General features: G+C 44.3%; 1 protein-coding gene across 4 annotated transcripts in view; it reads right to left on the bottom strand.

Moving 5' to 3' along the window:
* Positions 1-13,198, bottom strand: part of MSRA (methionine sulfoxide reductase A) — a 462,376-nt gene that overhangs the window by 45,012 nt on the left and 404,166 nt on the right. For 3 of the 4 annotated variants that reach the window (XM_060653696.3, XM_060653694.3, XM_060653697.3), the window contains one exon: positions 4,881-4,919. The exons of the other annotated variant lie outside the window; for it this stretch is intronic. In XM_060653696.3, the coding sequence (XP_060509679.1) occupies positions 4,881-4,919 (39 nt within the window). The remainder of the gene's footprint in view (positions 1-4,880; positions 4,920-13,198) is intronic. 4 annotated transcript variants of the gene reach the window in all.

Raw genomic sequence — 13,198 nt, forward strand, 5'->3', positions numbered from 1 at the left:
TCTCCCCCCAGTGCACATGAATGCTTTCAGGTTAGGTGGGCTCTCCAGTTCGTTATAGGCCCGCTCTCTCCTATGGCCTGGCCCAGTCGATAATTATGGTACCAGCCTGCCCCTTCTAGGCATCTGAATTCAGTTTGTGATCTGTGAGCCAAATAAGAAAGAACCTACTTTGCTACATCACGAGGAGTAATGCGCAGCTGCTGACTGGACATAAATAGAGACCGGCACTCACAGAACAGCCGATTTCACAAAAGATACCCTAAGGATTTCTCTTAGACCTGGCAATCCTGCATCCACGGATTTATTCTAACAAAATCGCTTTTATAAGATACAGTATTATTTATACGGCCGAAGAATGATCAGTGGGTTTGTCACAACAAAGGGACTACCACTAGGGGCCATGCTGGTCAAGCTACGTGTTTCGGACTCCAAAAGGACTATGCCAGGCTGGGAGCAAGAAGGAAACAAGAGGGTGCACAGGTGTGGAAGAGGGAGAAGGTGGAGGCAGCCCAAGAAAGAAGGAGGGGCCTTCCTGCTGGGGACCAGGATGGTCAGGAAATGACCGACAGCAGGCCTGGCACAGGGCAAGGCCACAGGCTTCTAGCCCGTCAGAGCAGGAGAAGCTCCCATCCCCACCCCGACACCATGCCCCCCGTGCTGATGCCACCTGCGAGCGACATGAGAAGCTACTCAGGTTAACAAAACTAAGGAGAACAGGGATCTTGCCGTTGTGATACATCACTGCAGATTTAGTATCTGTTCTGGGTTTCTTGTTGCTTTTTCCATTAAGTAGCCTTTTTCTGATAATCTCACGTTGAGGACTTACAGGAAGGTCAGATGTTGAGCTAACAGGAGGTCAAATGCAATGCCCCAGAAGCTGACTTCTCCCTGGACAGGCGGGCAGCTTCTCCAATAGTGGAAAGCAGCAAGTTGCCAAATGTCTAGGGACAGGTGGTCAAGCATGTAAAGCCAGTCACATGAAGGAAGTGTTCTGCACTCACTGAAAATGACAAGTATGAAGGTTACAAAGTAATGTGGGGAAAAAAGTACTAATAATGTTGTGGAAAAAGTCTAGCACAAAAAACTATATAATGTCATCCATGTAAAAACGACGTATGCAAATGGACAAAGACAAAAGAAAACTCAGAAAGATAAAAACAGTGGGGCAGAGGGCTATAGGTAATTTTTCAAAGTATCTTTATTCTTACAGGGTTGTCTTAGTATTACAATCCAGTTTTACATAAGAGAGAAACACACACACACACACAATGGTTCTCAAACTACAGGGCTGGGCTGGTACAGTAGTAATCTAACTTTGGCCTCCCTGGGATCACTTATAGGGCTTGTTAAACTGATTGCTAGGCCCACCCCCAGGGTTTCTGCATCAGTAGATCTGGGGTGGGACCCAAGAATTTACATTTAAAGGGGTGGCTTAGTTGGTTAAGCATCCAACTCTTGGTTTCGCATCGGGCTCTGTGCTGACAATGTGGACCCTGCTCGGGATTCTCTCTCTCCCTCCCTCTCACTCTGCCCCATACGCCCTCAAAATAAACAAACGTTTAAAAAGAAGAATTTGCATTTTTAATAAGTTCCCAAATGATGCTGCTGTGGGCCCATGCTTTGAGAACCACTGGGCTAGTGTGTGGTCTCTATGAAAGTATGAACCTTGAGCTGCTGAGGAGGATGTCAGGAGCCAATATGGTGAGGTCTCCAGCGTTGCCACCCTGATCAGAAAGTCCCTCATGGCTTACAGAGACCGAGAGACTGTTACAGATGGGTGAGGTGCCAGACCCCCTAGTTTCTGGGGGTGCCATGGTGTCTGACTCCAGGGCTCCCTAGTAGATACTCCTTTAAGGCAGCTGCTCATTTAAGGAATCTCTCGCCGGGTGACTGCTTTTCCATATCTGCTCTTCTCTGCAGTCCCCTAGAATCCAGAACATGGAGCTTCACAACATCAGGGCCCATGAGTGATCTACCCCCACTGCCAGCTTTCATATGGGAAGAAACCAAGGCCCAGAGTAGAAAACCATGCAGCTGGCTCCTGGCAGATCTGAGACTAGAACCCAGGGCTCCTGGATCCTGAGCCATAGCTCTTTCTTTCCCATTATGCTCTGTGCTCTCAAAAACCAGCGGAGCTCCTCTGCCAACATTCAGTCACTGATAAAGATATCTGCTGGCCCGGCCACCCACAGCCTTTCACCCTGAGCAGGTGTTGCTGATTAGAAGCTTCTGTGCTGGGGCCAGCACTCCCTGTGTGGGGGTCACATGCATGCTGCCACTGCCCAAGTTCAAACCGAGACCCTCCTGGACCACAAGTGCCAGTGCTGCCAGGAAACTTCTTCCTGGGGTCTGTGTTAAGCGGCGTCCAGCTGGTTGGCCCTTGGGAGACTCTGAACCCCCTCCTCACCCAGCACTTTGGTATTCATGACCCTCCTTTGAGAAACCAATTTGACAGTAAATTTCATATATTAAAAAATAAAAAAAAATTAAAAAAAATAAATAAAAAAAAAGAAAAGGCGTTTTGGCAGCAGGAGTTTGCCCTGTGAACTTGCCATAATTAAAGCCACCCAGAGAGACTCAGCAGAGGCTCAAATCTGATTTCAGAGCCTGAAATCAGTTGGCCCAGTGTTCTGAAAGGCACACATTGCCTGCTGTCCCCTAGCTCCAGTTCACAGGCCTCCAGGGGTCTCCATGAGACATTTTGGTACTATATCTTGCTGGGTAGATGCAAACCCAAAAGGTTGTAAGTGTAGAGTGCATTTCTGGGTAAAAATATCTGCATTCCTTACCTCATTTACCCCCAGCCCCCTTTTTCACCCATCCAAAGGATACAGAGAAACCATGCCTTCTAACAGAGTCCTTTACTGTTATTGTAATAAACTTTTGCCGAAGTGAACAAAGAATCAATATCTGCTAATGGAAAAACATTGCTACTAGTATTATCAGAGAATCTGGTTCTTAATAGGTCAAACTGTGCTTCAAATCAGAGGCCCCACATAGATGCTGGCAGAAATCTCCTTAAAGGGGATTCAGGCCACCTTCAGGTTTGGGATTTTGCCAGCCAAGAATGTCAAATGTAATTAATGTAAAACCATGCAGGCAAACTGGCCTGGTTTTTACCCTCTGGCTGGGTCCACCTGTATAGTAGGTGAATTATTCCCCAAAACAATGTTGTGATCATTAGTTTCAGTAAGATGGATCACCATGGACCTTTCACACAGCTGCATAACATGAACTGTCACTAGAAGTTAAGGCATAACTTTGTAGCCCCATTTTACAGATGAGGAACTCAAGTCAGATCCAGAAAGCTTGAAAGGCTTACCCATGATCTCACAGTGAATAAATTTGGGCTTAGACTCAGTCCTCTTGAGCCCCACACCCTTCTACTTCTTTTTCAAAGTTTCAGAAAAGTCTTTTTTTTTTTTTTAACCCACGTGCAATGATACAGTGAAGAAGGCACCTCCATATTGCTTGTGGCTATCCCCAGGAATATCTGATTCCACTAGAATATGATATCTTTAAGGAAAAGGACTTTTGATTATTTGCCTTAATATATTCAGCACTTGGCTTATTCCAGCTCATTGTATACAAACACAGAATGCTGGTAGTTATAAGAGTTGACAACTCTAACCTCAATCAAAGTTGATATAAAGCTACAACGGGTTTAAAATTCCAATAAAGTGAAAAATAGGATTTCCTTGGGGTTTGAAGTGCTCCATAATAGCTAATATGCATTGAATACTTATTGTGTATCAGGCTGTTCTTCTGTAATTTACATGGAATAACTTCTATACTGTTTACCAAATCCTAGAAGGCAGGTGCTATAGTTGTCCTCATTTTACAGACTGGGTAAGTCAGGCTGAGTAGAGAAGGAACATGTGACACTGAAGAGCACATACTAAGTGGCCCAGCAGAGATTTGAGCCTAGACCATATAACAGCAGAACCCGTGATACTAACATTGCTATACTGCCCCTGGTTATGCACCTGACTAGAAAGGTAGGTGCAGTCCTGAAGGTGTCTTGCTGTTAAGCAAGCCAAGACGCTTTTGCTATTCCTGGTCAGACTGTAGGAGTGAGGGCTATGAGGATCCCCCCAAACCATGCCAGAAACATCAATGCCCTAAGGAATACATCATCTTATGTGTACAAGTTGCTCTAACATTTGCCAAATGATTCAGTTAAAGGAATAGATGATCTATCTGCTAAGTACCAATGGGCTGCTGAGGCCATCAGAAGTTTAAGTCTGCAACCCAGAAAGGGATGTCACTAACAGAAGCCGGAACAAATCAAGTCAAATTCCAGGAAGGCATAATCATTCCAGGGCCCTTCAGAAGCACGGCCTTAATCTGACCGGGGCGGGGCGGGGGGGGGGGGGGGCGGTAAATACTATTATTATTATTTTTTTTAACGTTTATTTATTTTTGAGACAGAGAGAGACAGAGCATGAATGGGGGAGGGGCAGAGAGAGAGGGAGACACAGAATCGGAAGCAGGCTCCAGGCTCTGAGCCATCAGCCCAGAGCCCGACGCGGGGCTTGAACTCCGACCGTGAGATCGTGACCTGAGCCGAAGTCGGACGCTTAACCAACTGAGCCACCCAGGCGCCCCGGTAAATACTATTATTAAGTAGGAACCTGTGTTAGTAACCACCCCCGTCTGAAAATCCACACTAAAACTTCCTATAGAATGCTGATTTTGTTGACCTAATACTCAAGTCCACTCCTGTGTAAAGAAGTGAGAGGAAATTTCCTCCTGCAGTGGCCAAGCACAGGAATGACTCTGACGGAACATTTGTAGAAATCCCAAGGACTTGGTTTTGCCCCCCAACCCCCAGCTTGATGTTGGTCTTTGTGGGGTGGCAGACACCTGCAGGGTTTTACCTGTGTGTGTTCCCCTGTTCCCATTAGCGATGCAGCCTCCTGCAGGCAAAGAGACAGAAGAGAGCTTGATGCCTGAGTTACCAACAGGCTGCCATTCTGAAAAATCCAAAGGCAAGGGACCTGCTGCTGGTTAATGGGCATCACCCATTAATCCTGACTCCCTGCTGCTATTCGGCTGTTAAGGATGTGCGGCCTGCCCTCAGTCTCTACTTCCCCAAACACGTCCTATTCCTATTGAGGCACCCACAGAATCTCTGGCTCCACAAAACACCATCCAATTGGGGCATTCAGAGAAACACACAAGCATATAAAGTCATATGCGGTAGTGCCCCAGAGATGGAGCTTTTCACCCACCTCTAGGGCCAAAGACCCACCCCACATGACCACATGTGGTGTGCATACCAGTAACTCCTGATTGGGTTAACTCTAACAGTAAGTCAGATTGCTACAGAGCTGATGCTAGCCTTATTTTTGTCCTTTCAAAAAAATTTTTTTTAACGTTTTATTTATTTTTGAGACAGAGAGAGACAGAGCATGAATGGGGGAAGGACAGAGAGAGAGGGAGACACAGAATCGGAAGCAGGCTCCAGGCTCTGAGCCATCAGCCCAGAGCCCGACGCGGGGCTCGAACTCACGGACCGCGAGATCGTGACCTGAGCTGAAGTCGGACGCTTAACCGACTGAGCCACCCATGCGCCCCTCAAAAAAATTTTTAATGTTTATTTATATTTGAAAGAGAGAGAGAAAGAGACAGTACGTGAGCAGGGGAGGGGCAGAGAGAGACAGAGACAGAATCTGAAGCAGGTTCTAGGCTCTGAGCTGTCAGCACAGAACCTGACACGGGGCTCGAACTCACGAGCCATGAGATCATGACCTGGGCCAAAGTTGGATGCTTAACTGACTGAACCACCCAGGTGCCCCAGCTAGTTAATTTTTTCTAAATTTATTGTGGAGGGTAAGGCGGGAACATATCAGAAAGAGAGGAAATAGCAGAAAGTGGAGGAGCAGATATGTGTCTGTACAAACCAATTTCTAAAAGTCTTTTGTCTGTTCAAATATACAAGAAATCTCAAAGATAAAATTGAGGGAAAAACACCAACTAAACGGTTAAGGTCTCTGAATGTTTCCAAGCAAAGACCCCTGACCCAGCCAGCTACATCTCCGTGATCCTCTTCCTGCCAATGTACAGTGGGAAGGGCACAGAAAGACCTACATTGTACTTTCACTTGTCATTTACCAGCTATAAGACCTGAGGCAAGTGATTTAATATTTCCGAGACTTAATCTAGTAAACTGGACTTGTAAGACCTTCGTCATAGAGTTCTATAAGACATATATGTAAAGCACCCAGTCTGGGTCCTGGAGCACAGGATTGCACATTAGCAGTTGCTTTTATTTCATGTCTAACACAGACCAGCAAAGATGTCGGGGTCTCCCCACTTCCCCTGAGGCAGCCAGCCGATCCCATACCACAAAGGCCCTGGAGTTGGAAGAATTGTCTTTTCCCCCTATACTATACCTATCCATAATCCCCAAATTCAATTCTGTGAGATCACTTCTGCACTTTCTTATCACAAACTCCACAGGCAAAGTGTTCTGGGACCAAAAGGATCCTAGGAATTTGGCCTAGAGAACAAAAGCCCATCAGCTCACCCGCACTGAACAGAAGGAGGCTTGACTTCTCCATCAATCAGCCTAATAGCAGGGGAAACATCTCCACTGCTGTTCCCTGTGTTTGCAGATAAGCCAGGAACAGGGTGTGCAGTGTGCTGGGGGAGGGCAAATACCACGGCCAAGGATGCTAAGGTGGCAGGAGTCACACACCTGCCCTCAGGTCTGGCCCTCGGTCTTTCCATGGATTCTGAAAGCCATTGGCCACAAGACTGATCCACAGCCAAGGCTGCACTTCAGTGGCCCTTAGATACACCCCTCCTCATGCCCTATACCTGCTCAAAACTCTCCATAGCCTCCAGTATCCCATCAGGGCCACACTCCTCCATCTGACTATGAGGGCCCATCATGATCTGACCCATTCTCACTGTTTCCCACTTGATCCCCACAGCCCCTTGACATCTGCCTTCTCTCCTGGTGTCCCCAGAGTTCCACAAACCGCATATGTCTTGTCCCTGTGCCTCCTGTTCTACTGGCTTCCTTCCTGGAGTACCCTGCCTCCTCTCCCCAGAAAAACCTAACTTAACTTCAGCCAAGGGCCAGGTCCTGCCCTGCTTCATCCATGAAGCCCACCAAGGCAGCAGCACAGAGCCGTGTCAGCACAGTCAGGTAGGCCTAGCTTTGTACCCAGCTCCAGCTAACCAGCTAATTGTGGACAATTTACCTAACCTTTCCAGTCCTCCGTCTACTATTTGGAAAATGACAATAGTAAGTGCCTCATGGACTGGATGGGGGCTGCTAAATAAGATCGTGCTTGCAAACATGCACTTAGCACAGTGCTTGGCACACAGTTAAACCTTTATAGGAATTCCCAGTTTTAATTTTAAAGGGAGTCTAAGCCAGTTTTCGTTGTCTACCTCAACTTTTAAACCCTCATAAATGGCAGCTATTATTTTAATTATTATTTCCTGCCTATTCCAACCTCCTCTTACAAATTCCCATAGCACCTATAGTCTGTTTCATATCGTTCAGTGATATTCGTTACGGTTTTTCATAGCTTTGTCTAATTGTAGGTTTGCTCCCTTTGTTCACATCCAGAGAGAGGGAGGTGGGGGTAGATTCATGTCGACTGGATCATTTCTGTCACTAAGAACCCGGTGGATGTCTAAGTCAGATTCTCTGGGATTCAGTTTAGTTACCTAGAAATAGGGAAAATAGCACTTGCTCTACTTACCTCATAATGTTACTGCAGGGAGCAAAATATAGTGGTATATGTACAAGCATGTTATAGCTGCAAAGCACTACAAATGTCTAAGGAATCTGTTTATCTTATTTGCAAGCGTGGTGAAGATAATCTCTGTGGAGTTCACTTGGAAAATTACTCCAAACACTTTCAGCTCAATGAGGCCTGTGATTGTAATAGTCTATTTCTTAATTCCTAATTGGACCCCTCTGGCTCATATGGCAGCGGCTGCCCAGCAGGGCCAATGACACCCAGTGAGAAAGCCCCAAGCAGAGCTGGAGGTGAAAGGTGGTAGGACCCAATGCCTGGATGAGAACAGCTCACAGAGCCCTCCCAAAGCAGAGGAAACCCCATGTGCAGAGGTGCAGAGGTATCAAAGGGAACAAAGAAGCTCATGGGGGTTGGCAGAGAAAAGGTAGCCTGGCAAATTGTGTACAGCTTTACGTGTCATGCTGGGGCGCCCAAACTCTATCATGGCCAGGGGACCAATCTCCTTTTCTCCCTTCCCAACTGGTAGGAATATATCTCTTTCCTGCTGTTTAGTTTGTTCAGGCAAAAAGCTGAGAACAAGACACAAACAATTATGTCACTCCCAAAGCGTAGGGGCCATCTGGGGGACGTCTTGTGCCAATGCTGCATTCATCACATGTCGGGTCAGGGAAACTGGGGAATGAGGTGAGGGCCAGCAGAGAGGTTTGGAGGCTAATGACATTCTTCCTGTGTCCAACATGGAGGACAGTCCACCGAAGCAGATATCCTCCATAATGTATGTGCTTCCCCAATCTTAAATCTGCACCACCTCTAACGGCTTACATGGCAAATTACTTCCTTTCTGACTTTCAAGTGCCTTCTGGTATTTATCTCCCTCCTGATCTTGTCCCAAAATAATATACCCTAAAAATAACCAATGAATTAAGTTTTTATCAGCCACTGATCATGACACAGAGAGCTCTGTTTCTCAGCCGGGGTTGCAGAGAGGGTACAGGGGCCGTGTATGGCCTGAAAACATCCCCAGATGATTATGAAGTCCCCAGTTGGAGCAGCATTAGGATGGTGAAGAAGTAATCCTCATTTTTAGGAGGTGTAAAGTCAGGAAACGATTGGAATTATGGAGAGGAACCTTGGATCATACTTAAGATACATTTTCTAATGACTAGCCGGTGAGTGTGCACACACGTGTGTGTGTTGGTACATCCCAGAACAAAATGCCAGAACCTTTAATTCTCTCCTGGCCACGTATTTGCTCAAGAAAATGTTCCCACACTGCCTGGCTCATTTGGCAGGAGAATAGATCCATGTGCCAATCCATAGGCTGACCCACAAGACCTCACAAGTAAAAACCAAAGGCATTTTTAACAAAGTACATTTTCCTTCTTGTTGTTCACTGTGACACGCAATGACATTCCTCTGATATTCTGGGTACATAACATGGACTGGAGAAGATACCATGTGTCATGGAGAGTCCCAACTCGATCTTGGACAGGGGACTGATATTTTTCCCTTCCCAATATGGACTGGTAAGTGAAGAAGAGAAAAAGTGTTTACAACAAGGGAGAGGCATTTTACAAGTCACCAAAACATGGGCCCCTTCAGGCTATAGCCAGGGCTTCATTCTCAGCGCTGACAGGGTAGGTGGTGTGGTTTCTCTTCTTAACAGTAATTACTGTTGGATGAATACATGAATTAATGATAACTGATATCTCATTAAAGAAGAGTATTTCTAATGGTTTCAATGTGAAATCTCTCTCCTTAGAAGCCTCAGACATTGAATGATTCTTTGCCTATCTTGCTATTTCTCAACACACGAATGCTATGCCACCATATGTAACAAAACCAAAGATTTCTATCTTGAGGAACACATCTTAACTTCTCTTAGGAAACACTGCCATATAACAAAAGGAGCATGAAATTTAGAGCCAGAAAATCTAGATTTATATGCCACCTTTGCCACTTACTGACTATGGGATCTTGGGCAAGTCATTTCATTTCTAGAAACGTAACGGTTTCCTCAGCAGTAAAACAAAGGTACTAATTATCTGTTGTTGAGACCATGAAAACAACACATGAAAATATTCTGCAGCTGCAAAATGTTGGTTATTATTAAACCAGAAAGCAAAAACAGTTAACACAAGTTTAAGACCTTATCTACTCTTACTGGGGACTCAACATGTTTCCTCATCAACAAGAATTGAATGTATGTGCTGGGTTTCCATCAAGAATTAGATTTTGGCACTTTGCATGTGTGGATACTTCAGTTATGAATTCATGGTTTCATAATCACATAGGAGAATGGGTGAATGGCTGTCTTCCCTTTTTATCTACTATGAATTATATAAGGATGATTTTAAACCTGGAAATATGATGCATAATTCTCACATATGTATTTTTCTTCCCATAAGTGTTTTAAAAAGCAGTTTTGTGATTAATTGGCCCTAACTAAGTTAAAGAAATTATTGAGCTATTGACAATGCATAAATAGAATGACCATTGATAACCATTACTTAGCACAAATTAATACTTATTTTATTCTACACTTCATTTTTAACAGAAGCTTTCATTCTAAAGTCAAATTTTGATATACCATAAATTCCTATAATTCTAAATTCCTCAAATTCCTATATTGCCTAAATTTCAGATGGACTTGTAAAGCAGAAAGTACAAGTCAGAGGCAAGAAAAGGTCAAAATATGACCCTATATTAATTGTGTCTGGAAGTAATTTATATACTGTATGTAGGACCAGTCTCCATAAGTGGTATTTGGTCTGCTAAAATTACATTTACTCTTGAAATTTTAGTGTCTGCACACTTCTTTAGGTACTTGGTCTGCAATTAAGGCACTCCCCCATTAGGTGGCAGTAGTGTCACAGTCTTGCTGTATTCAAATAAGATTCTGTCTACAAAAGATGCTTTCTTACCTGAGAGGGAGAACTTATTTTTCTTCCTTTAAAAAAAAAAAAAAAAAAAAAAAGGAAAAAAGCTCTTTATGAAAAGAGCCACATTTTAACAGTATCGAAAAGACCACTTTAGTTTGTAATACTTAATATGAAGTAGTATCAAACCATTATAAACTTGACATCAACTATTCATCCTTACTCAGTTACTAATTAATATAATTTTTTGTCCTCCAGAACTGAATGTAGAGTTTATCTCAAACTCACTACAAATCCTAAGCTTGTATTCTGACACTCACTCTTTTAGCTTCTGAACTTCATGCTCTTTGCTTCAACACACCTGTGGGACATATTCTCTTGATAGCACAGCTGTGCCCCCGTAAGTATAAGAATTCCATTTTCTTACTTAGTTCTTAGACACAACCTGAGGGGAAGTTTTGCTTTGTTTCTCTGGCTATTCCATCAGCTCTACAGCCCTTCAGACTTGCCTGGCCCATCTCCCAGGCAGAAGGGAAAAGCAGTAACAGACAGGTACAAGCGCCCGTGGGCAGCAAACACCACAAATCCTTTCACTACATGGAAGAAAGTGATGTTTCACTCTTTTCTTAGGGGAGAAACACCCCTCCTGCCCAGGGGAATTTGGAGCTGTTGGTTCATTTAAATATCATCTCTCTCTCTCTTTGTGGTTCCCTTAGTAACGACTCTAACTCAGGGTCAGGTACAAACTGTTTCACAACTGCTTTATAAAAGAGCTTTTATCTTTTATCACAAAACAGTACATCTTGCAAATAGCATTTGTACAGATAGGTAGAGGGTTTTAAACTCACATCTAGAGGTTTCCATCACTAGAGGCAATCATGGGCAAGACCTTGTTACAGCAGCTTTGGCCCTAAGTGGTACCCTCTTCAGCCCCTCTCCTGAGCGTTGTCTGCAGCCTTCCCTCCAGGACTCAGGCAGATCAACATCTACAGTCCCAGGAGGGGCCACTCGTTCATCTTCCAATTTTGCAAAGGAAAATATGTTTTAGGAAGTAAAATGATAGTGTTGCATTTGATCTTGGTTTTAACTTCTCAGTCTTTTGAAAAGTGGGATTCTTCTGATCAGATTTTCAGGGCAGGGGAAGGAAAGGAGGCCTAAAATTGACCCATTATTGTACAAATGAGTTGAGAGTATTTTAAGTTTCAAAAATGTATCATCATAATCACCAGTGTTATATTATCATAATAACCGTTGTATCATGTTTCACCATTGTACTAAACTAAGAATACACAACTGAGGAATTTTGGAGTTGGAATGGACATTTTAACACACTTGTACCAAGCTCCATATCAGTAAAGGACCTTTCTATGGCTTCACGACAAATGGTCAACAGCTGTTGCCTAACTTTATTGTGTGGGGCATTCACTCCTTTCTAGGGAAGGGAAGTCTACTGATATGCTGCTCCATTCACTTGGAAATTCTTTCTGATGAGCCAACATCTGCCTCTCACCCCCAAGTCCTCTCCTGTCCACCAGAGTAAGTGAGCGCATCCTTTCTCTCTTCCAAGGACAGCCTATCAGAATCTTCAATGCAACCTTCATATCTTACTTCATTGTTTTCTTCTCAAGCAAAACAGAATTGCTTTCTTAAGCCTTCCTCACAAGGCCACTTTCCTCTTAGGTTCCCTCTTCCAAGTGTGCTGTGGGTGTCAGGGCATATCAGGTGTCAAAGTACTAGAAACAATGCTCCAGTGTGCAGAAGCACAAAGGGGCCTAATCAATGCCAGATACAGAGCAACAGGGTTCATCTATAAGGAGGTCTCTTGGGCTCTTGGGTTCCAATCTGCCTCTGATACCTACTTGAGGTGTGACGTGGGGAAAATTAACACCTCTGTTCCTCGGTTGGCTCATCTCTATAATGACAGCAGTGACCTTATAGGGTTATTATTAATAAATGGAATTAGGTCATATTGGATAAGAACATACATAAGGTACAGTGGATGGCCATGAGTATACTCTCAGTGACTTGTAGCTAATACCAGTAATGCTAATTGCAACACAACAAAATCAGGAGTTCAAGTAAATCGAAAGCAGCTTTCACAGATGAAGTACAGTGGGGTTGTGTTCAGAGGTCAATACAACCAATTTCATTCTGTATTATCTCAGCAACTCATTGATTCACTCATTCATTAAGTGAGCATGAGTTCAGCAAATACTAGTGGTGCTCAGAGTCAGAAGTTCTGACCACAAGGAATCTACAGGAAAGACGTACAGTCCCAGCAATGAAGAATGGCTGGTGGGGTAGATAAGTCAGAGCTTTGGGCAAGGGGCTATGGGAGCATGGAAGATGGGACCTTGGGTCTAGCTGGGGTTGAGAGAAGCTTCTAGGAGATGCCACCATCTGGCCAAAAACCAAACCTAACTAGCACTGCGACCTCAGTTCCCATCTCTGACACTCACATTAAGACCTAGACTGAAAGGCAGCTTGCCTAGATCCCAGAATGTCTAAGTCCATATGGAGGTGATGCCTGCCACCGTCTCCACCATTAGCTCAAGCAGAATTCCAAAGAGGCTTGCAAGGCCTGGGTCAGACATC

The sequence above is a fragment of the Panthera onca genome, chromosome B1 (genome assembly GCF_046562875.1).
Source record: "Panthera onca isolate mPanOnc1 chromosome B1, mPanOnc1 haplotype 2, whole genome shotgun sequence".
In the NCBI taxonomy this organism is placed as follows: domain Eukaryota; kingdom Metazoa; phylum Chordata; class Mammalia; order Carnivora; family Felidae; genus Panthera; species Panthera onca.